The sequence below is a fragment of the Cheilinus undulatus genome, linkage group 23, assembly GCF_018320785.1.
Source record: "Cheilinus undulatus linkage group 23, ASM1832078v1, whole genome shotgun sequence".
Classification (NCBI taxonomy): Eukaryota; Metazoa; Chordata; class Actinopteri; order Labriformes; family Labridae; genus Cheilinus; species Cheilinus undulatus.
The window spans coordinates 18,042,485-18,069,023 of NC_054887.1; the positions used below are offsets into that span (position 1 = coordinate 18,042,485).

Consider the following 26,539-nt stretch of genomic DNA (forward strand, 5'->3'; position numbering starts at 1 on the left):
AATTTTTTGTACTGTAGATGGTTGGATGTTCAAAGTCTTAATGATTTTACGTTGAGGGACATTTCCTTAACTTGGTAAGTGAGGAGTTAGGAGCGTTCAGAACGCACGTCTCCTGGGCCAAAACAAAGATCCAGGCATTTGATGATGCCTTGGACACTGCCATAGAATCTTTGCCTGTCGATGGTGAGAGCATGGGAATTGTAGAGCAGGTCATATCAGATGGGTTTTTCCTAGTATCTGAGCATGCTGATGAAAGTCAGAGTCTCTCAGTCCTTGATCCTCCTGGTCTTACTATACTCTTGTGAGGCCTGAACGTTGACTGAGGCGCTGGCTGGACTTCTCTTCAGCGCATCTTTGGGTGTCGTTGGCAAGACTGTGAGCTGCTGACCTACTCAGGAAAGAGGGGATGGGAAGGGTCAGTTGCTTGATATGGGAACGGCAGCAGTGGAGTTTTTACTGGCACCTGGCATGCCTTCCCGGGCCTGGTCCATGGCACTGCATGCTGGGTTTTTTTCCTGAAATTATTCTACAATTTTTCAGCAGCTTTTCCCAGACTGGTGAGTCTCTGCACATCTTTACTTCTGAGAGACTTTGCCTGTCTAAGATGCTTCTTTTATACCCAGTCATGTTATTGACCTTACTTTTTCAGCCTTATAGCCCAGTCTCTACTTTTTTGAGATGTGTTGCTGCCATCAAATTAAAAATGAGCTAAGATTTTTCATGAAATGGTAAAATGTCTCAGATTTGCTTTCTGCGGCATTGCTTTTTTTCTTTTAAGCACATTTAACACAGCACCCCAACTGTTCTTACTTCAAAATCAAAAATCGTTACATACAAAATCATTAAGTAAGAGTTTTTAATTGGACTAGTTGTAATGCTGAAGTCACTAGCCCATCTCACAGTGCTGTTAAAAGCCGTGAAATCACACCCCTGTGATGTTTTGGCTCTACTATGACTACCGCTTAGGTGTTATGGTGGATAAGGTGATCCCTATCCTTGCTGTCCTTAGAGGTAGTAATAGAAGTGTAAAATAGGAAAAAAATGATTAGCAGAACTAGTGGGGGAGCACAGCACTGTGTGCATGTCCATGTCTCACTTGGTTTGTAGGTCGAGCTCCTGCTGTCAGTGAATGCACTGTGAAAACAACCACCAATGAAAGGGCTGCATTATTGCTCAAAATAACCAAATATTAAGCTTATTTGAGATATTTTTCCACTGGTTATAAAAGACACAAAAATGAATACCAAAGGCTGCATAATGTGACCTTTTTAAGCAAGTAGACCATTCAAAAAATATTCTCTATTTCTATGCTGTTATTTTTAATGCTGCTGATGCAACTTGGAAGGTTGAACGTGTTCAACAAAGTAATTAACTTGAAGCTGCAGAAAAAAGCAAAGAATTTTGATGAGTGATGTTTGAATGAAAATGAGAAAGAAGGGAGCAATTTCTTTGCCCACAAGACCAAATCTGCAAACGAATAAGAAGTAGTGTTTTTTTTTATAGGGGGTGCCAAAATCAATACAAATGAAAAGTTCCTCACAGGAACTTCAAATCAGACAAAAAGGCTGGGAGTAAGGTTGTAAAAAAAATTAAAAATCAAGCGTATAGCAATAGTCCAGACAGGCCACAGAGTTGAGCACTGCCATAAAGCTGATCTCATGCAAGCCATCATCAGCTAACAGCCAGCTGATTCCTTTAAAGCATGTTATTGGCTAATTGCGCCCATGCTGCCATATTCAAACCACTCTAGCCTGGCTATGCTTTGCGGCTCCCTCTGCAAGCTGTTTTGTGCAGCCCTCCTCCACCCCAGCATCTCCTGTATGCTATATCTGACTTGATCATGTCATTCTGTTGTCACTGATGCCTACTCTGCTCTTGGTTTTATTGCTACTTCTCTCCCTGCCTCAGGATTTCCTTTTAGGTACAGTAAGAGCAGGAACATTTCCTGTTCCTGCTTGATCTTTCCATATAGGCTTGTGGAAGGAGAGGGGATCCCAAAACAGTGACAATGCCAAATATAGATAAAGGCAATGAAAACAAATTAATAGCTGCTAATAAAGAGGAAATTTATAACCGAAAATAATGTGTGTTGCTTGACAAAGTGATCCTAGTTTAATTGTAATAACCCACATCTTGAAATATTAATAGTAGAGGCTTGATTTGCAATTAAAAATTGGAAATATTAAGGGATTAATTTCCAGGTTGGAGTCATGAATGTAAAAGCAATATATTAATCAAAAATAGTTTACTGAGATGCACTAATGGATGAAGGAAGGTAGCCACAGTAAGAGGTGCCCCACAGTCTGTTTACTATTGATTCCTTTAAATGAGTCATGATAAACATTAAATAAACTGCTCTGTCATCTTAGGTCCACTTTATCAGATTTACTCACTCATATCTACTCTAATAACTTTGCTAGTTCTGTGCATGTCAGTGTGGTTCTGCTCACGCTCTCTATTATTTGATTTTCCTGCAATGACCATAATATTTCTCATTCGACAGGGACCTGCTGGAACAGATGGAATACCTGGGTTGCCAGGACGACCAGGAAGAACTGGACCCCCAGGTTCTGCTGGCCAAAGGGTAATACTATTTGGAAAAAAATAAAACCTTATTCTGACTGTAAAAGTTCATTTCATTCAGGTGAGACTCTGAAATGCTGGGGTTTTTTTTGTTTATTTTCAGGGTGCTCCAGGCGTTCCAGGTGATATGGTGAGAAAAGCTGATGATTTATAATGTTTTATGGGGTAATATAATGAGTCAGCTGAAGTTTACGAAAGGGGATGTCCTGTTTAAATGTGGTCCTGGACCGAAGCTGTGTCACTTGTGCCTTAGTATCCACTGTTCAAATAACCAATATACAGTATAAGAACTTTAGCTAAACATAAGAAAGCTAAAATATTAAAACAGTCTAATTAGACATTTGTTAAAATCAATTTTTATTTTTACAGGAAGTCCATAATTTAAATTTTTAAATTAGTAAATTTCTACACTTTGCCATCAATAGATAGAAAACAAAAAAGAGAGGGGAATGATTAGGTCAATGATATTCGACATACTAAATGGATTTTAAAGCCCCTCAGAAACTGATTTTTTTTTTTCCTATAAACGGATTCTTTTCAAGACTTTCATAGAGGTATACTAGGAGATGATAGGTCAAGTGGGAAGAGAGGGAGGGGGATCAAATGTGCCAGATAGCTGAAGCAGTGTCAAGGACCCTGTCCCTAAACCTGGGCAGTGCTTTCAACTGAGCCAAACCAGAGCCAAATGTTGATATACTTTCTTAAAGTCCAGGTAAAGTGAAATCCAAACTTTGTGTCTAAAAATAATAGACATATTGGAATAAGGTTGTGGTAAACATGTGAAACAACCAGCTGCATACAATGTTCATGTTTGTTGGGAGGGAAACTTCCCATTCTATCAGCCACGGTGGCCCACGGGTCATTACAAGTATCATGACAGAGATTTGTGCCAAAAAACAGTCAATGTAATCCCCAAACTTGTCTTTGCTCTGGCACAGAGCCAGGTAGCTAAGTGCTGATCAAAAGCTTTTTTATAAAATGTGAGATGGTTGTATTCCTCATGAGTGGGCATGACTTCAGCTCATTCAACTGACACTCCCACGCCATCCTAGGGCAGATTTCACTGCCTCTTCTTTCATACTTTTGAAGCTTAATTTTATAAAACTAGAGATGTTTTTTATGACCCAGATTTGCCCGTGGTTCATAACACTGTGGCCCGTCATACAGTAAACCTAGAATAAGATTTATTGTCACTTTACAGGGACTTAAAAGAGGGGTCCTTATATGCCACCATAGTTGCTAATGAAAATGAGGCAGTTCAGACTTGAGAGGAGAGATGGAGACATTTCCTTCAAAACAAAAGTGCATCATAAACTTTTTGCTGCAAATAGTTTTGCCTTGCACACATCTGTGACCCAAAGGGCATCTGTATTTTTAATTCTTATATTTTTCCCCTGGCAGGGTCTTCCTGGTCGCCCTGGTCCAAAAGGACAGAGAGGAGAGAGAGTGAGTCTGACCTGTGCATTTGATTTAGATTTAATTTCTGATTGCTTCCACCAAGATATGAGCAAAAGGCATAGTTGTCATCAAGATTTATCTACTTTAATTACACAGATTGACAATCAGAGGATCAACAAAAGCAATATAACTGCTCTGTTGGTAATCCAGCTTCATGCTTCTTTTGTGTTTTCTCTCAGGGAGAGCCTGGATATGTTATAGCCGGGCCGGATGCAAATTATGTTCCTGGACGGAAAGGAGAGCCAGGGTCTTCAGTGAGTGATCAAAAAAGCATTTTTAAGTTTATTCGGGAGTGGAAATCAAACATAATATGTGTTATTTATTGAATATTTTAGGGTCCTCAAGGACCTCCGGGTGTACCAGGGGTCAATGGAGCACCAGGTCTACCTGGCCAGCCAGGGCCACCAGGGTCACCAGGGGTGTCTGTCAAGGTAACATGAATGTGATGTAAAATCTGGCTGTGAATATTGTAACAGTCTCTGTATGTTTAACATTTGATGTTTTGGAAAATGTTTTCAAGCTGTGATTAAAAAATATCTCTTGATAGGGAGATCCTGGGGAGCTGGGAGAAAAAGTAAGTATAGAGGCTGCCTTTATTTATGCCTTCATTATTCTCTTTTTAGAGAATACATTGTATTTTGATTGATGTCATCATACATTTTCTATACTTGATAAATAAGTCATATTTTAATGCCTTGCATTCAGATAGTGCCTTGTCTTAATCTGACAAAGCTTTTTCTCTTTTGGAAAGGGTTTACGTGGGAAGCCGGGCATGAAGGGAGACAAAGGAGAGTCGGGGAGAGATGTGAGCCCATCGTTGATACAATTGTTAAAAAAAAAAAGCAGAAAACATTGCAAAACACAAATAAAAGATTCTTCTGAGTGTCCTACTAGAAAATAATTTACATATTCTGAAGCTTTTCTTTGTGTCATTTGTTGCAAACTTGTGTAGGGTATTGCAGGGTTGCCTGGTCCCATTGGCATAGACGGGGTACCAGGATTACCAGGAGAGAAAGGACAGAAGGTAAAGCTTCCACTTCCATGCCCACTGTATAGTAAATGCACAAATAAATGACCTTTAAGGCTTTATTAATATTCCTCTTTGCAGGGCGAAGAGGGAATTGGCATTCAAGGTATTCAAGGTCCTCGTGGAGAGCCAGGAGATAAGGTATATTGGTATAACGCTTGTTTATATTTGACCATTTTTACCTGAATGCTTTAAAAATTCTCAAAGACTGAACTTGTTTTTTTCAGGGAAATATTGGCTTAATGGGACCAGTTGGCCCAAAGGTAACAAATATTAAGAACACATCGTAGCATAAAGTTTGCTTTTTCCAGATTTTTTGTGCAAATAAGAAAACATCTATTTGTAGATTCATGTTGGCTATCTCATTCATCTTTTAGGGTGAGCGTGGAGAGCAGGGCATTCAAGGAATCATTGGACCTCGGGTGTGTACTCAATCATTATCTCATCTTCAAAAGCATGCAATGAATCCTTGCATATTTTAGCTCGAATTCATAATAATTAGTCTAAAGAGACTCAACCCAAGCTATTTAACTTTTAAACTATTCAGCGATTAAATCATTCAAGCAACTGATTCATTTTCACCTGCAGGGAAAGAAGGGGTTCAAAGGAGAGCAGGGAGACAAGGTGATTTCTTCCAACATTAATGCCCATTTTCTCTTCATTAGACTGAAAATATTCACTTCATTATAACTGAGCAATAGTTATTTTAACAAGTGTATAAGTGGGTGTGTGTATGTACTTTTTTCCAGGGGGAACGAGGAGAAATAGGACCAGTCGGACCACAAGGACCCACAGTGAGTGAAGATTGCATTTCATTAAATAAGCTAAAATTGGCATGGTGAATATGGTAAAAAACTTGAAAACCTTTTATATAAAGTTACAAAAGTGTTTTTATTAAACTAACGTATCTTTAGTTTGCCACAGTTTGTATGGGTTTTTGACTTTGAATTTGAGTGTTTGAATTTTGAAACTGAAGTGAGAGAAAATACACTGAAGAGTATGGTTTTAAAATCAGGCATACACTCTGCTCCCTTAAACACGCTACATTCAGCTGATATACAAAATATTGATTTATTTATTTTTTTATTTAAAATGGACTGCAAGTAACAATTTAATGACATCAAATGGTTAATTAATCTATGAAATGTACCCGTCATCAAATATTTTAAAGACCAGCTCAGTATTATTATTAAATGTGATTGAAATAGAGTCAGTCACACATGACGTCCACAATCATTTAATTATATTGCTCCTTATTTGTTAGTTAACGTTAAAAAGACTTTCACCTGCAAGGGTGTTCTACAACTGAAAGATTTGCAAAATGTTCCCGAGCCATGTAGTATCTCAGACCTGACAAGCTAGATAGACTGTTTCCTCATTGAGTACTGTATATTCCACATTAATTTGGGAAACCTCCCATACAAAGCATTTCAGAAGGGCAGGACTTTTCGGAAAATTCTCGGAAGGTGATGGCCAATCAGAGCGACGACAAAACAACGTAGATGGCATGCACAGCTCAAGTAGTAACCTGAGTTCATCAGACAGGCACTGTTGCAGGTTAGGAATGGCGTAGCTAGTTGTTGGTGTATAAAACTCAAGCAGAGGTCGGTCGGTAAAAGTGTGAAACATCTGCTCTGGCAAGTAAAGATTTCAGTGTGGCTCTTTGCTCTTGTTTTTAATAAAGAAATGTGTCCCAGTTCTGATTAGAACTGTCACTATACTAAAGCTACATCCAAGCTAAACACTACACTGGTGGAAGCCATTGCAATCGACTTCCAGTACAACTAAATTCCTCCCATGGCAACCGGCTTATTTTCCTCATATGATGCTGATTGGTCAGATCCGTTATCAGACCTTGCACAGTTGTTTAAAACTGGAGGTTTGCAAGATGGATTGCCTGATGACAGCCATGGATAAACTTTGCAAAGGTTATGGCATTTCTGCCCGCTCCTCATCCATTTTTATTTTAAGAAATTTTTGGTGATCAACAAAAGTGACCTTTGAGTTACTGTTCCGTCAAAACCAAGCAGCTTGTGTAGAAGTGCTGGGAAAAAATCAGTTTCCTTGAGGCTGACTGCTAAAGCCTGGAAGTTGCATGTGAAATGATTCGGAAAGCCCATTTTTTACAATGGAATAAGCAGGCTTGTTGGTGAAACTAATATGGTCCGGTTGGTACATGTAGTATCAGAGATTATAATGAATGTGCCACTTCTTTCAGGACACAAAAGCAGCATAAAAATGTTTTTGTTTTGCATTATGAACGCTTGGTATAGTTGTAAACAGCACAAAACATGGCCTTTTGGTTGTGCTTCTCTATGCAGAAATAATTTCTTGCCACCTATCTGGAGTTCTCTGCTGTTGTGTGACATTATCTGCAAAGAACCATTTCGCAACGAGTTTTGTTGCTGTTCTAACTAATGGGCAAGTGTGTTTTCTTGAGGCATAAGCTCTTTGTTATCAGGCTGACTGAAAGTTAGCTTAAGATTGATTTTCCAACATGGCAACTGCTGCAGATTGGCTTCAAAACTCTGCTTCAGAAACAAGGTTGTTATAGTTATCTAAAACTAACTAAATAACTAAAACCAAAATTCAAAAATTATTTTAATTTACTGAAACTAAATAAAAATAAGCTTTACCAAAAAAACTAAAACTAATGAAAACTGTATAGTGCGCTTACAAAACTAAAATAAAATAAAAATGGAGACAAAATATCCTTAGTTTTAGTCTTTGACACAACCATACTGACTGGCACCAACACCCAAGTCTGGGGAGTGTAAAATTGCCTGACTTGACTGGTTAAGACCTCACATAGTGGTAGTTTTATGTCTGGAGTTGTGTTCAAACATCAGCATTAAGTAAACTAAATGACAAGTGAGGAGCAGCCCGTTTAAATATGTTTTTAAAAATGTATGACGCTCACTCAACCCTAAAATCTATCCGTAAAAAATTAAAACTAACACTGAAACTAATAAAAACTAAACTAAAACAAAGCTTTTTTGCAGAATAAAAACTAAATTAACAAACCAGTGGTCAAAACTGATAAAAACTAAACTGAAATTGAACACAGAAAGTGAAAATGAAATAAAAATAAAAACTAATGAAAAATCCAGAACTATTATAACCTTGTTCAGAAATCAAAATATGATGTCACTGAGGCTATACCTTCTATGATGAAAGCCTATGTATTTAGAATAGCTGGCCACAGTAGGAACGCCTATGCATGAAAGGAATGTGTGAATATGATTTTATGTCCTAGCTCTGCCTGCACACTGAAACATTAACTCAGAACAAACATAATCATAGCTGCTTCCACTTGCGCATATAACAATCTACTTCCTTCTTCTTTAAATGCAAAGACAGCTTGAGACAGATTCCGTTTCTTTATTTCAGCTTCTCGCTGAACCCAGTCTGAGAAAACAATGTCAAATTGTAGCTTCCTAATGTCTGCAAACAAAGTAATGAACATTTTTCCCCTTGGGTCTATCATAGATGGTCATGATTGCATTCAATCCTGAGCCACATCATCAAACCGCTTTGGATATATTTTGCAAATGGGCAATTTCGTCCTGCATCAGTGATTTTTAATTTAAGGGAGTGTAGTGTTTCGGAAGAGACAATAAAGAAAAAAATGAAGTAAAGGGATCATCTTCCTGTCTTTTTAACAGTTTGTCTTTTTCAATTTAAATCTGAATAAAGTGTCGGTCAGCAGAGGATGGTAGAATGATGGATATTGTTTCTAAAGTAATGCAGAATGAATGATGTGAATAATAACATGGACATTGGCAGAATTTATTTTTTAATATTAACTAATGAAAACACCACAGATAGCAGAATTAGGTTTCCTTTTCTCTTTTTTCCAGGGATTGACAGGACCGTTAGGGTTAAAAGGAGATGCGGGTCAAAGAGGGCCCCCAGGAGATCCTGCCAAGGGTGTAAGGAAACAATTTCCCTCTTTTTTCCAAAAGTAATCAAATCCCTCAATGTTACATGATTACTTTTGTCTTTTTCACTTTATAACAGATACTAGGACCAACTGGAAAAAAGGGAGCAAGGGTAAGTTAACCACCCTTTTCTTAAAATTTTTATTTATAAAGAAATGCTTGTGCTAATTTTTTTTACACCTCAGAGTTGTAGCATGGCCATATTCATGCTGATTTTAGTTTTGACATTTTAACTGATAAAACAGGCAAAAGTTAGAACTGTCTGTTTTTCTAAATTATTTTTTAACACATCTCTAAGCAATGGCTTCCACCAAGCTGTAAGTTTGGAGGGTAAAGGAGCCAAAATATTGGTCTAACATTTAGCAATACTTTGTACAGAGTCCGTTTTTTGTTGAACAAAGTCCTCAATTCAAAACAACAAAACAGTGGATTTGGGCAGAGCTGAGTAGCATGTCTCTTATCAACATTTTGTAAATGTTTTGATCGAGAGCCCCCTGGCAGAGCAAAAGGGTAGCTGTGCGGCAAAGACAGATATTTTAGCTTGCAGCTACAAATTCAGTACGATCACTTCAACACACAAAAACCCAGTGGCTGGACTTTGATTCTATGGCAGTCACACTACTGTTTGTGTAGATGAAGGCTCTGGACATAAATGTACACAGCAAAATAAATCTCTATGCTTAACCAGGTAGTTTCTGACAGCACTAAAACATAAGCTAAAGTTTGGGAAAACACCCATGAAGCAACACAGGCCAGTGGCAGTGGAAGGTGTTTACTGTGCAAGTAGAAAGGCAGGTGCAAGAAGGTGCAGGGAAATGGTTAGGCAATGGAATGGCAATGTAGGAATGGTCACAGGGGCTTTTTTACCCCTACTAAATCATAAGGAAATGTTTCATTTTCCCTCTTTCTCCTCCAATAGGAAAAGGGAATGTGTCCTTTTCACACCTTAGTGTGAAATGCTGCAAGGGCTCCTGGGAAGATGAGTCCCTCTGTGTTTATGGCTCTTTTTCTGAAAAATTACCTCCAAACTACAACAACTCTGGCTTCATTGTCATGTAGGCTGAGTCTTTATTTCCCACATGGCTGATCCCAGCAGTATTATAGAAGGAAATCAAGGGGAAAAAAATTAAACAGACAAAATAAACCAAAATTCTGACAATAATAGCTAGATCCCTGCAACGTTGCTTGTTTGCAGTATATGCCCATTATGCAACGCCAGTTACACGGAACTGTGAACTCTTTATTTTCTTTCTTTCGGATTCGCCTTCTCCACTTCCTGTCTACAGTTTTAAAGGATTAATAGGCAATTCAAAAGGAGAAAGTTTCACTCCCTTGTAAAGATTTACCAATTAATGCTAAGGTTTAAACATAATCTAACTGTGCTAAATTTTCTAAAGCCTCACATGTATGATCAAGTTGTTTGCCTGCATTTATCTTAACTAGCCTGAATTAAATGAATGAGCTAGAAGGGAAGTGATTTACTTAATGTTTTATTCTGCGGAGACTTTGTTAATTAATTGTTCCGGGTATTCTTGCGCACAGACTCAGTCCTCTGGGTCTGCTTATCAAACACAATTAAGATTTTCTCTCATTAGCTTCAGCTGTGGGACTGAACGCTCCATTGAGCAGGACCCTTTAATCTCAGTCCACAGGGTGCTATTTAAACTGGAGAGTTTTGTTTTGGAAGTGGTGCAATCATTTAGGCCAGCAACCAGAATCATGTTGCTTGGGTTTGTGTGCATGTATGTGAAAATGTTCTTTTTGTTAGGGGGACATTGGTCCGGTTGGCCCTACAGGACCTCAAGGGATAAAGGGTGAACAAGGAGACAAAGGAGAAAAGGTATATCATTCAGAATACTCTGCAACTTTTAATCACATTTTGTCACTTTTACATTATTTGTTTGTTGTTTTTTTATGCAGGGCAGCCCTGGTTTTGGGATTCCAGGTCAGCGAGGAGAGAAGGGAGAAAATGGAGAGAGGGTAAGTGATTCGGAAAGTAAAAATACTTTCAATTAGACCATTTTGTTCTGATATTGTCCTGGAGTGCTGTTGATATTAAGAAAATATTTTATTTGCCAATAACAGGGGAATGTTGGCTTGTCAGGAAAACCAGGACCAAAAGTAAGTTAAAAGCCCCTTCTTAAAGCTTCTCTTAATAGTATTGTGTTTTGGCTCACTTTCATCATCTCATCAACTCCATTTATAACTTCCTTCTAGATAAAGTGTCAAACTTAGTGGCTAAATACACAGAAAATTTCTTAGTGGTTGGTGGTCATGCTCCATGACTACAAGAAACCAAAAATGTTTTTGTACTTTGATAAAGTCCAACATGTTTCATGGAGTGAAAAAATAATACAATGCATAAAATAGAATTTTATTCAGGGTAAGTAATATTGCTAATCTAGAAGTGTTGTGTTTATCTAGGGGCATGATGGTTCCAAAGGTGACAAAGGGGGTATTGGAATACCAGGAAATCCTGGAGAACCAGGTTTAAGAGGTAAAGATGTAAGTAAATCCTGAATTACTGTTGCAGCAATGAAACAAGTTTGTATCTGTGATTTTGGTTTTTATAAAAATGGTTCTTCCACCTGGCACAAAGAGTCTTTTCAGTTTTCCATTTTTCTCCCAGCTCTCATGAAATTATAGCGTTTGTCTTCTGTACAAGCTCTTGTCACTTCATGCTCACTCTGATGTGTGTATTCTGTCTGATACATGTAGAACAAGAAGTAGATACACACCTATATTTGATGTTGAATACATGAATGCATTTTTAACATAGATTGCATCTAATCCTTTTGGTTTTTGAAGAGATTATAATAATTCATGGGGTTGTTTTTGTGCATTGGCCACTTTTAACCATTTCTGATGTTTTGGGAATAGATTAGCAAAAAGTAACTTAGATCTGCTGATTAACACATTTCATTCTGTGTCTTTGTATGTATTAAAATGTAATCTATCTCTAATTCTTAATTATCGTTTGTGTTAACATATTGTTGATTATCTATCACTTGAATATTTATGTGCTGCTGACTTCTTGGCCTGGTCACCTTTGTGAAAGAGATTTCAATCTCAATATATCTTTATCTGGTTGAATCAAGTTTAGATAAATAGATAAATTAATTCTATATTAAGTGACCCAGTGTAAGGAGAGAAGTTTATGAGTCAGGGGAAGTTTGATCTCATAAGAATTAAATACTGAAATCCACAGTGTAAATACCAACGTGCTTGCCTGCTGTATTACCTTGTTCTTAAAGGGAATGAGAGCTGGCAATCATGTTGTAGCCAAAACACCCCTTAGCAACTTAATCCACTGCTCTCTGTGCTTTGCGCTCAAATTGTGTGCTGTTTGAATAGCAAAATGCTGGCAGACATGCCACAATCACTTTGGACTAGGATCTGTAGAGAGTGTCACTTTACATCATCAAAGCAGAGCCCATGTATTGGATTTAGAAAGAAGTAAAATCAAGCAAATCTCTAGAAAAAAATGACAGGTATATAAAAATTAAAGAATGCAAATAGGTTGGTTCCTTAATGTTTATATTTTTTCCTCATGTGTTTGATATGTAAATGACAAGCACTGTTAACTTTGTGTTCAGGGTGCACCTGGGACAAAAGGAGACCCAGGAACCAAGGTACAAACAGCAACTTGGTTATGTTCCTAGGAGGTTTGCTAGTGCAAGAGTACTTGAGATCAATACAGTTGTTCTTTCTTTCAGAATCTGTTTACTGGCATAATATCTTTTTGTCCTCTTAGGGGGAACAAGGACCATCTGGAGAGCCTGGTGACAGAGGAATAAGGGTATGACTTTAATATGTCCAAAGCTACTGATACATTTGACATTTCTAAGGACACAGGATGACATTGTAAGAAAACACTTTTTACAAAGGAGTCAACAAACCACAAGATCCTTGCAGTACTTCCAAATAATATAGACGTTTTTGAACGGAGGACTTTTGTATGAATAAGTGCATTATATTTCCACTCTCTTCATGTGCTGATATTCTGTTTAATTCCTTTGTTTATGTTGATTAGGGTCCATTAGGGTTGCCGGGAAGACCAGGGGACCCAGGAGAGAAAGGGGACACTGGGAAACCTGGCCTGCAAGTGAGTCCTTCATATTTTAATCAAAGACCATGACAGTGTCCATGACTAACTGGAATAATTCAACTTGATCTGCAATGCTTAGAGATAACTTGTGATTTTCTTTGTTTGAAGGGAACTGATGGAAAGAAAGGGGACAAAGGGGAGCCGGTAGGTTTGTTTTCAACACCTGTCTCTCTCATTGATGTCCATTGTCTCTCCTGTTTGACGCAATCTGATCATTATTCTGCGTCACTCACCATGTCTCTTCCTCATGCTTTCGTCCCATGACTTCATTATTGCTTTTTTAATATTTTCAGTGATTAAGTTTGGCTTTTTGTGTGTGCCATCCTTCAATGCACCTGCTAGTTTTTCTTTGTTGTTTAGATATGAAATGTGTTTTCCAGTGTGACTTCTCAGATTTTAACTCGTGTCTTCTTGTGTTCTTTTTATGATGGTCCTGCTGTGGTCACAAAGGGAAAACCTGGTCCTCCGGGAACACAAGTAAACAAAGCTCTGTTATCATATCTGTCGGCTTCTCATCAGTTCAGCCATGTTTGACAGGGGCATTTGTTGTAATGAAGCTTGTACTGAACAAAAGAAAATAACAGCATGCTCCCATGAGACCTCAGAAAATGAATGTTTAATCCCAATCAGCTAAAAGTGTTCATCAGCCATCAAATTAACATTGGTTTTCTCTTATTTTCCAACAGATTATAGCTGACAACACTGGATTGACCAGAGTGGTCAAGGTAATTTCACAATAACATCCAAAAAGCTTTTCTCTTTTATACTCATCTTCCATGTCATGAAGAGTCTGAAATTCTTCTTTTTTAACGCTGTTCTTAAGGGTGAACCCGGAGAGCCTGGTGAGCCTGGTTTGAGAGGAGAAACAGGGCTGCCTGGACCAAGAGTTAGTACATTGCTTGTTTATTATGTCACAAACCATAATATTCTAAGTGTAGAGGTAGATTGATCTTATCAGCCAGTGAGAATGGTGCTGCCCAAAAATGTATTACATAGAGTTGAAATAGTACATCAGTTTTTTTTAGATCTAATCTCGAACATTTTATGCAAATTCTCATGCAACATATGTCAAATACTGTCCAGTACCAGCTTTGACCTCATGAAATGTCTTGCTCGTTCTCTATTTTATAAAATGCTTATTTGAATATCTTTGTGATGTGGACAACTTGTTGCAGAAAAATTACATTCTTAAATACAACTCAGTTATATGGCAAATCTTTAAATAAATTATGAAAAAAATAGTTATAGACTTGTATCAGGATGGCGGGGCCACTTTGATAAACCCCATCTTTAGTTTATTAGATTTAGTCAAGACAGCCCAGATTAGGTTAAGATATGCTTAGTGATTGGATATCCCTAAATAACTTTTCAATAGCTGAAAAGACAAAGAGCTAACCACTGTTCGGGAGTTTGGGAGGCCAGTCAGATTTCAGGAAGGCCTGGTTGGTCCTGGCTACCACTGGAACCACACTGGGTCAAGAATGACCCATGAGAATGATGCTCCACGCAGCAGAGAGCAGAAACACTAACAGCATGTATCCATATTTTGACACAAAACGAGCAAACTGCACAAAGCTGCCAAACTTTCAAGGGATGTTGATGATTGACGATGATTGGTGCAGTATTGTTTTTAAAAAACAGACATTAAAATGAGTGCCATTCCTGCTGCTATTTGCCACCGTAATTTCTTTGTCTTTGTTTATCTGGGCATTATGAGTTAAAGTATTTTTTACATTTTTTGGTGTTAACTAGGGGGTGTGACGAGATCTTGTGCCACAAGATTTGTGCAAGATCAAAGTGTCACAAGATCTCTCCTCAGGGTGAAAACTGTCTTACAAGGTTAATATGCTACAGATATTCAGAACAGCAGCTGTCATGACAGAAAACAACACCAAAATTAAATTTACAAAGATTACACAAATGCTCCTAATACTTTAAAATCTGCGTGGCAGGTGAATAAAGGGAGCTGATCCGTCATTCGTTTGTATCACCGCCCCCACCCCATCCTCCAGCGCATGCTGCTTGGGGCTGCGCATCATCTGCAAATGCATATTAAGATTATCATAACAGTGTGGAAACTTTTAAATGCTGCTGCTAAAAACCTGTGCAAAGTATCTTTGTATGTCGTATCCACCTTGTGTCAGCCACTCATCTATTAGCACTTGGCTGCACATAAACCAGAAACTTTGTGAGGTAGCGGGACGGGCCGTATTGCCCTCCTGCAGGGGTGTATTTGACTTTAAAAACTCGTTTGAATGCCGTAGGGTGCCTTGTTTGGTATCATACGTCTATTATTGTTAGAATTGTTGCAATGAGTGTATTGTTCAGTAAATCAAAGATGTGGCACACTATTAAAATGCATTGAGATTGGATTGGAAGCACTGTTAAAGCACACAGTTTGAGTCAGAGTTAGACATGGCATAAACTATATATAAGCTGATACATTTAGTACAAGTGGCTTTGTTCAAACATTTCTGAATAGATCTCCTTTGTTTGAATTTCTGACTTTCAGCTGTCTCCTTTCTTGTCTCGTTTCATCAGCAAAGTGTCTTGTCACACACCTAGTGTTAACAAATTCTCATTCATTTATGTTTTTGTCTTAATTTAGTCATGGAAAAAGTGTGTCAGCAAAGTCATCTGGTCAAAATGTTTGTTTACAGAATGAACATAGCACCACCACCGAGTATCACAACTGAAGAAGTACAGTACAATCAAGCATAAGCACCATGTTCTGATGTGGGTCATTTTTCACTTTAGTTTAGAATCTGCTGGGGGGCCAATGAGAAATAGACCATGGGCTGCATTTGGCCCCTGGGCCATAGCTTGGACACCCCTGTACTTGAGAAATAATCTTGCCTACAGATTGATCTTGAATAAGGACAGTGTTTTGCTAACAATGCTAATTCCCCGTGGGATTATTTTCTACCTTAAAGCTGATGTTTTTGTATTCGGTATGTTTGTAATCCCTTAATGGATTTCAAGTCTAATTCTGTTTGAAAACGTTCAATGAGGAAACCTAAATATTTGTGTCTTTCCTCAGGGTCCAGAGGGGAAACCTGGATTACCAGGATCATCTCTGGTAAGTGTGTACATCAACTTAAATTTGTCTCCTGCTGTAACCTGTGTCAAAGACACTTGGATCCACTCTAAAAATGTGTGTGTGTATTGAAATGTCTAACGGTTCTATTATAGGGTGGTTCTGGTCAGGATGGAGTTCCAGGGAAACCAGGAATGAAGGTTGGACAAACTTGTGCATGCAGTAATATCACATAATACTGTTTTCTTACTGAGCAGTGACAGAAGCTGTTAACTCACTTTCAGGGTGACCCGGGACAAAAAGGAGAACCTGGTCTGGTGTGTGCCACTATGGTTTATATACTTTATGCAAATCTTATGTTCAGACAGGATAAATTAAAGATAAATATCTAAACACTCTTTGTATTAAGTGATGTGTTTGAAGCATTCTTCTTACACTATAACATCTTTTTAGTTTCTTTCATAAACAGATTTATGCATAGCAATATATTAATAATCATTGAAATTAAATGAAAAAAGACATTGAACCACACAGTCCAAACAATCACAAAGTTTATACCTCATTTTTTCATATATGTTTTTTGTGATTGTGATCAGAGAGGAGAGAAAGGAGACCAAGGCCGGGTCGGGATTGCAGGAATGCCCGGTTTACCAGGAACACCAGTGAGTGTTGCTCTCAATGACATCCATTACGTAGATATCCATCATGTATTTAATTTTATTTCTGACAGCAGAACTACTTTTAGGCCTTAATTGTCTTCATTGCATACATGTTTTTGTTCTTGTCTGCATGAGCCTTCTTGTTTCTTCTTCTGTTTCTGTCCATATTTAGGGGAGACCTGGCATTGACGGGAAGAGGGGACTTCCAGGAAAAGATGTGAGAAGCATTTTCATCCAAAAATAAAGAAATATTCTGTCATACCAATTATGTTACATTTATGCTTGACATTTTTGCTATTTTTTTTTTACATTTTTGATCACTATATACTCTTTATGGACGAAAGTATTTGGCCACACTGGTTAATTATTGAATTCAGGGGTTTCAATCAGACCTATTTCTACAGATGTATAAAATCAATCACCTAGCCATGCAGTCTCCATTTCCAAACATTTGTGATACTAAATGTGTTCTCCTGAAGAGCTCAGTGACTTCAAGTATAGTTCTGTGATAGGATTCCACCTTTGCAAAAGACATTTAGTGGAATTTTATCCTTCCACAGTCAACTTTAAGTAATATTACTGGAAAGTGGAGGCGTTTAGGAGCAACAGCTAGTCAGCCACAAAGTGGAAGACCATGTAAAATCACAGAGTGGGGTTAACGACTGCTAAGGTGCATGGTGCAAAAAAATCACCACTCCCCTGTTGATCCCATAGCTGAAGAGTTCAGAACTTCCACTGGCATTAATGTAAACACAAAAACTGTGTAGTGGGGGGTTCATGAATGGGTTTCCATGGCAGAGCAGCTGCGTGCAAGCCCCACATCAACTTATCCAATGCCAAGCGTTGGATGGAGTGGTGTAAAGCACACTGACAATGGACTGTGGAGCAGTGGAAACATGTTTACTGAAGTGACGAATCCCGAAGTCTCATGAGCAAGTCTTAGTTTGGCTAGCTTTGAAGTTTGGTGGAGGAGGGATAATATTTTGGGGCTGTTTGGGCTAGGCCCTTATCTCCAGGGAAGGACAATCTTAATGCTTCCACACACTTAGATATTTTGGATAATGCTATGCTTCCAACTTTGTGGCAACACTTAAAGGAAGGCCCTTTTCTGTTCCAACATGACTGTGCCCCAGTGCACAAAGCATGGACTATAAAGACATGGTTTGATGAGTTTGTTGTGGAAGAACTTGACTGGCCCAACCAGAACCCTGACTTCAAGTCCATCAAGCTCCTTCAGGATGAACTGGATTGGAGATTGCAAGTCAAGCCTTCTCATCCAAGATCAATCCCTAAACTCATAAACACTCTACAGAATGAATGGGCACAAATTCCCACAGAAACCTAGTGGAAAGCCTTCCAAGAAGTGTGGAGGCCATTATATTTGCAAAAGGGGGGCAATTCCATATTAAAGTACATGCAGCCCTAACAGTCCCTGCTGGTGTAATGGCCAGGCATCCAAATACTTTTGTCTATGTAGTGTACTTCAGAAAGTTAATTTGTCAGCTTTTTTTTTATGAAAACATGTTTTCATTTTACAGGGAGAAAGAGGACACAAAGGAGAGGATGGCAAGAAGGTGGTTCTTTACATGTTGCATAACCTACTAAAAATCTTAAAAGCTATACTTTGAATTTATTATTTATCTGTTCTCTTGTTGCAGGGTGAAAAAGGAGGTCCAGGAGCTAATGTAAGCTTCTTTGAGATATTCATCTTTCCTTTAAACAACAACTGTCCAGAAATATAGCATGTTCCTTCCTCCACAGGGTAAAGATGGCACTAAGGGGGAGCCTGGACCTCCAGGTTTGCCTGGTAAACAGGTTCTCGTCACTTCTGAGGTAAGAGAATAATCTGCAGGGTTTTAAACAGGGTAGCAGAAGTATTATTTCAAGCCTCATGCAAAAGTATAAAGTTTGTCTTACTTGAATCAGAATTTTACATAATAATAATTGTCATCTTTTCTCATTCCTACTTGCTGGTGAGTCAAAAGGAAAAAAAAACTGATTTATTTACTTGGATCTGTTCTCAGGGCGCCACCATTGATGATATCCGACAAGCATTCCCAATCCCGATGGGTCCTCCGGGAGCTCCTGTGAGTTTGATGCTTGCACTCGACATGTTCGTAGATATTTATAGCTCATAAATAATGGCATATTATTTCAACTGTTGCATGGCATAATTCATATTTGGCTTGCACGGCGTCTGAGTCATCATACAGCCATGATGATGACTGTATTGCTTTCATTGTGGGCTGCGATGGGTTTTTTCCTTATCTGCATACAGATAAGCTCTGTGTCATGCATTGTAGATGCATGTTCCAATGTGTTGCTCCTCTGTTTCTGTGTGTTTAGGGTTCACCAGGAATGAAGGTAAGATGGTGATGGGGTTCATTATGAATCTTAGCTATAAAAAGCAAACAAATATTAGCTCTTTTTTTCTCATTTGCAGTTCTTTTGTGTTTTCAGGGTGATAAAGGAGAAAGAGGCCTAAAAGGAGACAAGGTACTGCTTTAGCGTTGTTCCTTACAAATTATGTCCATGAAAATTAGATTTTTACTGTGATTACTTTAATGTCTCTGCAGGGAGATGCTGGAGCTCCTGGCAAATCAGTCAACATGAGGGTGAATATAAATGTAGAAATAGCTCTCCTGATACACATTTTCTCATTTTGCTCTTTTACTGATATGTCTTCCCTTCTACTTTAGGACATTGAAGTGATGTTTGAAGGCTATGGCATTAGGGTGAGTCTGACTCCTGCTATATTTAAAAGTCAAACTTGTGGTATTGTCGAAGTTTAACCTTCTCTTTGAAACTTTTATTTTTCCCAGCTGCCTGTGCTGAAGGCTTTGATTGACAGGCTGCTGCAGGATGGGATAGAGGAGCTGCTTCAAGTGCTTGTCACGTCCAAGAAAACAAAAGAAGACAGTCACACCTCCAACGTCATCACTGAGTACACAGTGCGTAAAACTCACAGAAAAAAAGTGTGTCAAAGTTGTTTCAAATGAGTTTACTGTCGAATGAAATAATACATGGATTGAATTTGATGAACTTAATTTGAACATATTCACATCTCCCAAAACATCAGACTTCACAGAATGGGATTAGTCCGATTGATTTCACAAGAATTTAAACAACATTAAACTCTCTTATATCTTTTGTTGTTTAACAGAAAAAACACAGAAGTTTTCTAAACTAAAAGACGGGTGAAATGAACATAATCTCTTTGTGTGGTTTTGTCAACAGAGTTCAGTGAAGTTTGAGCTCAGTGGTCAGCCTCAGTCAGAGTCAGACTCCACTGATGATCCTGATTTAGTCGGAAAGCTTCCCAAGGCTTTTTCAATTGTAAGTATCCCAAAATCTTCATTTCAGGTCTTAAAACGTATACCAAACAAAAGCATGTTTTCAGTTATTTTTTAGTCAGACTCAAAATGATTGTTTAAGCCCCTGAGGAGTTTTTAACCAGTTATGAAACACACCAAAATTGATAGTGATGTTTATTTTTAACCTACAGAAGCAAAAACAAAGTACAAGACAGATTCCTGAAACTGCTGCTGCAGGGTAGGTTTAAGACACTGCTGGAGGCAGGAAAGTTGGCAGAAGATGTTAAATACTTACAATAAGTGCACTCATTATGTAAATCTATAAAGACATGATAGGATAAATCAGGATAGTACTAATAAAGACAAACATCAGTAGCTCTTTTGAGGATATAAAAATACAATTTATTAGAGGACAAACTCCATAAGTTGATGTACAAACATCAGGCCATCATAAAGTACACTGGTGCTATTCATACAGTCAGAGTTTTTTTTCCATTGGTAGTACTATAGAGGTTATCAAAATGTCTATCATAGGAGCCTGATTACACACTAAAAAATGAATGTATACGCAGTGACAATGCCAGGTTTTTTTGTGAAAAAACTGCCTCTAGGATCATATTTAGACAGATGTTTTCAAGTCTTTTTGCCTTTATTTGTATGTGTCTTAACCAGCCCTTTCTTTCTTTTAAATGCAGCATTTTAGTGTAAAAATATGACTAAATATCTCATATTTTCAAACGTCTGTACATTTCATTACTCTTGAGCATTAAAATAATTGAAAATTCTACAACCAACTTTCTAAGATATTTTTTATTGTCTAGAGATGCTAGTCAACATAAACTAAAACGCACTGGTCTTAGTCCCTATTTCAGTGGTTCTCAAATGATCTTGGTGTGCCTTGGGAGTTTGTACTTTTTGCCACTTGTAACCTAATTTTGCACCCTTCTTGACACTTGCAACACATTGGTGCCACTCTAAACCCATTTTTGCCACCTTTTAAACCTTATTGCCCACTTTTGCTATTGTTTTGTCGTTTTTTTTTGCAAATTTTTAAAATCTTTTTTTAACCCCTTTTTGCCACTTGTTTTTGCCACTTTTAACCCGTCTTTGCCACCTTTATTGCCAATTTTTGTCCAGTTTTGCTATTGTTTGGCTACTTTTTTGCCATTTTTTTCATCATTTTTAACCCGACTGGCACTTTTTTTTTTTGCCACTTTTAACCTTTTTTTTTTTTTGCCATTTTTGCCCACTTGTGCTATTGTCTGGACACTTTTATCTCAAAGCTTACCACATTCAAAAAAACACAAAACTTTTTTCAAACCATTTTTGCCACTTTTTCCCAATTTTCCACATCAACATATTTGTTGTCTCTTTTCACAGTTATTCAGTTCTTCTCAACTAAAGTTGTCTTAGTATCTTCTTTATTTTCCAGCATCCTTATGTTTCTGCATATGATGACCTAGCTATGAAGTTGGCATTACTTTCCTAATCATTTAGTTTAGCGTCTCCATCAATATTGTTAACATTACCAATAAAAAGGTCATTCTGTTTTAAAGCAATAGCATTTTTAAGAAGGCTATATCTTACCAAAGCATAAATGAATAAAACTGATTTCTGTTGCTTTGATTAGAGTGTTTATTATTTGGGTTAAATATATTGGTAATCACAGTTTAACTTAACAATGGATCATGGTTTTGCTGACCTCCATGATCCCTCAGTTGGCTGGGCCCCAGAAAGCTCTCCCCTTTTCCCCCCTTATGGCGGCCTTGACTGTAACATTATAGACAGGGTCTATTTTGTATTGATGTGATATGAATATGGTGTGTCTTGAGATTTTGGCTTAACCATAGGTATGCCTTGGGGAAAAAAAGTTTGAAAACCACTGCCCTCTTCAACTGTAGCTTGAGTGTTTTTTGAGCTCCGTCAGCATGGAAGTAGATAGAATTGTAACAAATTTGTCTGCTGTTATGTACTAGTTCTACAGATGTGCTAATATTACTTCTATGTGATGTATTTGTCTGTTTGGGATCTTATAATCAGATTAACTACTGTCTGTTGTCACTGGTTTCCTTTTACCTCAAGTGGTCTGGTCCAAATTTGCATATTTCTTCACAACCTGTAATTCTGTCTTTTGATCTGAAGGACCCTTTGAAGGGAGCAGCAGAGGGTCCCACTTTATGGGCGGACACCACACTGAATGGAGAGCATGAACTGGACAGCATTGAGAAAAAGTTAAAAGAACGGGAGAAAGTAAACGGAGACAGAGCATCTTCACTCAAAACTAATCAAACTGTTGTCAATTCTACTTTCAATTATACTACGACCCAGGAGGTAAGAACATTGTACAATTAGGCATGCCCACTTTAATATCTAGCTTTTCCTAAATGATTGGAGACATGCTGAGATTATTAAAACATAGTTAAACTTTGTTAATCAAGGGATGTTGTTGAAGATACTTTCAAATACTTTTTAAAATAAATTGAGATATAACATTTATGTTTGAAGGTAAAGCAGCTTACTGCTTTACTTTCCTCATCATTTCATCTTTATTTCTCGTGCTTTAGACTAAGGCTATGCAATGGAGGGGAAAAGTTTGCAAAAAAAGCTGAACTGTTGGCAGCTTTTTGTTTTTGACATATAGCATTGTAGTACACTGTACATATTTAGCTGAATAAAAGCTACTAAAGGTTAAAATGTGCTTATCAGACTGTTTCAGGGGTACCTGAAGGTTTGGTGGAGACTGTTCTCCTCACACAGGAGAAAACAATAGGACAAAAGAAGAAGAATAGGGAACGTGGAAAGGTAAAGCCACCGTCTACATTAAGGACTGTATTTTAACCATGACAAAAAACTGCTCTTACATCCCTAATATCCCCCAAAAATAATATACTACTCTAATCATTTGTTAACAAGTTTAATCATAATTTTTACTGTTGTTTTTTATAACATAACATATATACAGTGGTTGAAGGAGCATGCAAGTATTGCATTTTTCAGCTAAATTTTATTGCCTTCCAAGCATACACTGGTTTTAATTAATGTGACAATGATATTAGATTCAACCAACAGAGGCTTCTTGTCTGTAAAGTTCAGGTGCTGTGGAAGATCAATGTTAATGAGCACTTGAGCCATGTTTCTTTAAAATTAAGGCAAAAATGCTCTCTGGTTTTAATTGTCTTTCTCAAAAAGTCTACAAAAGTTGTAGATTTATGTCTTTGATATCAAATGAAGCATATAGGTGCATCGCAGAAAATAAGAATGTCATTTAAAAAATCTTTTTTTTCCTGTGATTTAATTCAAAAAGTAAAACTTCCATATTTTCTGGATACATCTCAGACAAAGTCAAGTATTTCAAGACCATTTTGTTTGAATCTTGATGATTACGGTTTAAAGCTCATGAAAATATAAAATCCACTATCTCAGAATGTAAGAATATTATTTAAAAGTCCAATTTCTTGTCAGCTGTTTTTCTCACTCTGGTTCAGTACACACAACCATAATCATGGAGAAAACTGCTGACTTTACAGGTGTCCAAGAAAACAATTATTGACACCCTCACAAGGAAAATGATCACATCTAAAGTGGCAGTGACAATTAAAATTATAATAAAAATTATGACAAAAAAAGATGATGACAACAACTTCAGAAACCACTATGTAAAGGATGATGATGAGGACAAAATAAACGGTGACAAAAACCATGATAAAGTCATCATGAAAAAGATGACAAAAAAAAAAAACAGAAACACAACACAAACAACGTCAAACACTACATCAAAAACGACAACAGAATTTCGTCAAAAACAACAACGAAAAGGATGATGAAAAGATCGTCAAAAATGACAACAACAAAGACAAAGAAAACAACGAAAATGCAACAAAAATGACAACAATAAAGACGATGAAAACAATGCCAAAAATGATGAAAGAAATGACAAAGAAAACGACAACACAAACCACTACAAAAGACAACAAAAATGACATTGAATACAATGACAAAAACAGTCACGAAAACGGTGACGAAAACAACTACACAATATTAAAAAGAAAAAGGAAAAAACTATGTTGTTTCAATCAAAATCAGGACTTTGGACCACTAAGCAAGGTTTCGGTCTTTTTTTTTTTATATTAGCCCAGGTGAGATGCTGACGATTTCTGTATTCAGGAGTGGCTTGATACTAAGAACACAAAACTTACAGTCAATTTCCTTGACCCATCTATATGTGGCTCTTGATGAGTCCTCTCTAGAATCAGTCCACTCCTTGTGAAGCTCCCATAAGTTCTTGAATCTGCTTTGTTTGATAATCCTCTTAAGGCTGAGCTCATCCCTGTTGTTTGTGCACCTTTTCTTACCACACTTCTGGTCAACTTTGCATGAATATGCTTTGAAACAGCACTCCGAGAACAGCTTCCCCTTCCAGCAGGGACCTTCTGTGGCTTGCCCTCCCTCATAGAGAGTGTCAATGATTGCTTTCTAGGACAAATGTCAAGTCAGCAGTCTTCCCCATGATTGATGTTGTGTGTACTGAAACTGAGTGAGAGAAATTACTTACAATAACTAGACTTTTCAATAATATGATATTTTGAGATTGTGGATTTTTTATTTTTGTGCCTTAATTGTCATCAGATTCGATGAATCCAGAAAATATGGAAGTTTCATTTTTTTAATTAAATCATAGCAAAAAAATGAACTTGATGTTCTAGTGTTTTGAGATGCATCTATATACTTTTAAATGTAATGTTTTTTACATTGCACCATCAGCTTAAAAAAGATTTAAATTTGCCATAACAAACTCAGTGTCTGTCTGGAAGGCAGGAGTAGACAAATCATCATAAATCAAATCATAATTATGCTCAGCTTTTTTACTGGAATTATACAGTTGAAAATTAAGGTGTAATATGCGACTTTTAAAGAAGTTGTTGCACTTTGGCACAAGTCCATCCATCCATCTATTTTCTTTGGCTTATTCTGGCCAGGTCGCGGTGGCAGCAGGCGGAGCAAGTCCACCGAGACATCCCTCCACAGCAACATTTCTCAGCTCTTCCTGGGGGATTCTGAGGGGTTCCCAGGCCAGATGAGCTATATAATCCCTCTAGCAAGTCCTGGGTCTACCCCGGGGTCCCCTTACAATCAGACGTGCCCAGCAGACTTCTACAGGCAGCCTGATCAGATGAACCACCTCATATGGCTCCTTTCGGGGCAAAGGAGCAGCAGCTCTACTCCAGATTTCCGAGCTCCTTACTCTATCTCTAAAACTGAGCCCAGCCACCTTCGGGAAAAATCTCATTTCAACCGCTTGAGCCGGTGATCTCATTCTTTTGGTCATTACCCAGAATTCATGACCGTAGGTGAGGGGTGGAGCAAAGATTGACTGGTAAATTGAGAGTTTTGCCTTGTGGCTCAGCCCCCTCTTCACCATGACATTACAGTACAACGTCTACAATGCTGCCAATGCTGCATTATCCGCCTGTTTTTCTTGCGGTCAGTTCTACCCTCACTCGTGAACAAGACCCCGAGATGCTTGAACTCATTCACTTGGGTCAAAGACACCCTCCCCGCATGGTGGGAGCAATCTAATAGTGGCACTCGTCTCTCAGACCAAAACAAAACTCCTTCAGAGGGTGGTGGGGTTAATTGTTAGATAGAGAAAGCCATTACTAAACATTAGGAAGCTGAAATACATTGTATATCCTCTGTTAATGCTTAAATGTTGCATATCATACCTTTAAAGTCAGTGAAGCAACAAGCCTAATGAGAGAGTCGATAATGAATCTTTATGATACCAATAAATGAGCTGAAAAATGCCATCCTGCCTGTGTGCTCCTCAACAAAAAGATCTAAGCAATGTGATAACCATAACACTAAAGTTTCCCAGTCATCTTTATGTAACAATTTTACATCAATTTTATATATCCATTAACAACTTATTCCCCTCCTACTTAACTTATATTTTTCTACTTGATCATCAACATCTGAAGCATGAGAAACCTTGATGTTTTTTTTCTCCGACTGTGAACTTCTTAACCAGGGCAGAGGAAATAAAGGACGACATAAGAGGCAGAGACAACGCCTGGTAAATGTCCTTGAAGGGGGTTAACTAAAACTTGAAATATTAACTACCCCTTTGCCCAACTAAACAAAAATAAAACTAACAAACACGCTGCAGATCCCAAACACAGACTGTAATACTGACTAATGCTAACAAGACATTAACAGAATATTGGTGCACAAATAAGAGATGTAGTGCTAAAATGTACCCAAATAATCATGATAAACTAACATTTATTCAATATAACAAACAAAATTAACTGGTTATAGTGTACGTGGTGTGGCTAGTCTAACTAAAAGCATGCATCGTCTCAACATCTATGTGCTTCTCATTATAATGATAACACATCTGAAACGTTTGATT

At 37.7% G+C, this 26,539-nt stretch overlaps 1 protein-coding gene across 1 annotated transcript in view; it reads left to right on the plus strand.

Annotated features, from left to right (window-relative positions):
- The window catches only part of LOC121505798 (collagen alpha-1(XXVII) chain-like), a 33,056-nt gene that overhangs the window by 1,370 nt on the left and 5,147 nt on the right, over window positions 1-26,539 (plus strand). Inside the window, exons 6-49 of the mRNA XM_041781351.1 lie at window positions 541-557; window positions 2,504-2,584; window positions 2,687-2,705; window positions 3,985-4,029; window positions 4,221-4,295; window positions 4,377-4,472; window positions 4,589-4,615; window positions 4,793-4,846; window positions 4,994-5,065; window positions 5,150-5,209; window positions 5,296-5,331; window positions 5,446-5,490; window positions 5,657-5,692; window positions 5,818-5,862; window positions 8,929-9,000; window positions 9,089-9,121; window positions 10,778-10,849; window positions 10,930-10,989; window positions 11,434-11,514; window positions 12,606-12,641; window positions 12,764-12,808; window positions 13,043-13,114; window positions 13,226-13,261; window positions 13,568-13,594; window positions 13,804-13,842; window positions 13,941-14,003; window positions 16,158-16,196; window positions 16,310-16,354; window positions 16,439-16,471; window positions 16,751-16,816; window positions 16,986-17,030; window positions 18,352-18,387; window positions 18,472-18,498; window positions 18,575-18,646; window positions 18,838-18,900; window positions 19,160-19,177; window positions 19,274-19,309; window positions 19,390-19,428; window positions 19,513-19,548; window positions 19,636-19,764; window positions 20,051-20,149; window positions 22,270-22,458; window positions 22,834-22,929; window positions 26,156-26,200. Of these exons, the coding sequence (XP_041637285.1) occupies window positions 541-557; window positions 2,504-2,584; window positions 2,687-2,705; window positions 3,985-4,029; window positions 4,221-4,295; window positions 4,377-4,472; window positions 4,589-4,615; window positions 4,793-4,846; window positions 4,994-5,065; window positions 5,150-5,209; window positions 5,296-5,331; window positions 5,446-5,490; window positions 5,657-5,692; window positions 5,818-5,862; window positions 8,929-9,000; window positions 9,089-9,121; window positions 10,778-10,849; window positions 10,930-10,989; window positions 11,434-11,514; window positions 12,606-12,641; window positions 12,764-12,808; window positions 13,043-13,114; window positions 13,226-13,261; window positions 13,568-13,594; window positions 13,804-13,842; window positions 13,941-14,003; window positions 16,158-16,196; window positions 16,310-16,354; window positions 16,439-16,471; window positions 16,751-16,816; window positions 16,986-17,030; window positions 18,352-18,387; window positions 18,472-18,498; window positions 18,575-18,646; window positions 18,838-18,900; window positions 19,160-19,177; window positions 19,274-19,309; window positions 19,390-19,428; window positions 19,513-19,548; window positions 19,636-19,764; window positions 20,051-20,149; window positions 22,270-22,458; window positions 22,834-22,929; window positions 26,156-26,200 (2,457 nt within the window). The remainder of the gene's footprint in view (window positions 1-540; window positions 558-2,503; window positions 2,585-2,686; window positions 2,706-3,984; window positions 4,030-4,220; window positions 4,296-4,376; window positions 4,473-4,588; window positions 4,616-4,792; window positions 4,847-4,993; window positions 5,066-5,149; window positions 5,210-5,295; window positions 5,332-5,445; window positions 5,491-5,656; window positions 5,693-5,817; window positions 5,863-8,928; window positions 9,001-9,088; window positions 9,122-10,777; window positions 10,850-10,929; window positions 10,990-11,433; window positions 11,515-12,605; window positions 12,642-12,763; window positions 12,809-13,042; window positions 13,115-13,225; window positions 13,262-13,567; window positions 13,595-13,803; window positions 13,843-13,940; window positions 14,004-16,157; window positions 16,197-16,309; window positions 16,355-16,438; window positions 16,472-16,750; window positions 16,817-16,985; window positions 17,031-18,351; window positions 18,388-18,471; window positions 18,499-18,574; window positions 18,647-18,837; window positions 18,901-19,159; window positions 19,178-19,273; window positions 19,310-19,389; window positions 19,429-19,512; window positions 19,549-19,635; window positions 19,765-20,050; window positions 20,150-22,269; window positions 22,459-22,833; window positions 22,930-26,155; window positions 26,201-26,539) is intronic.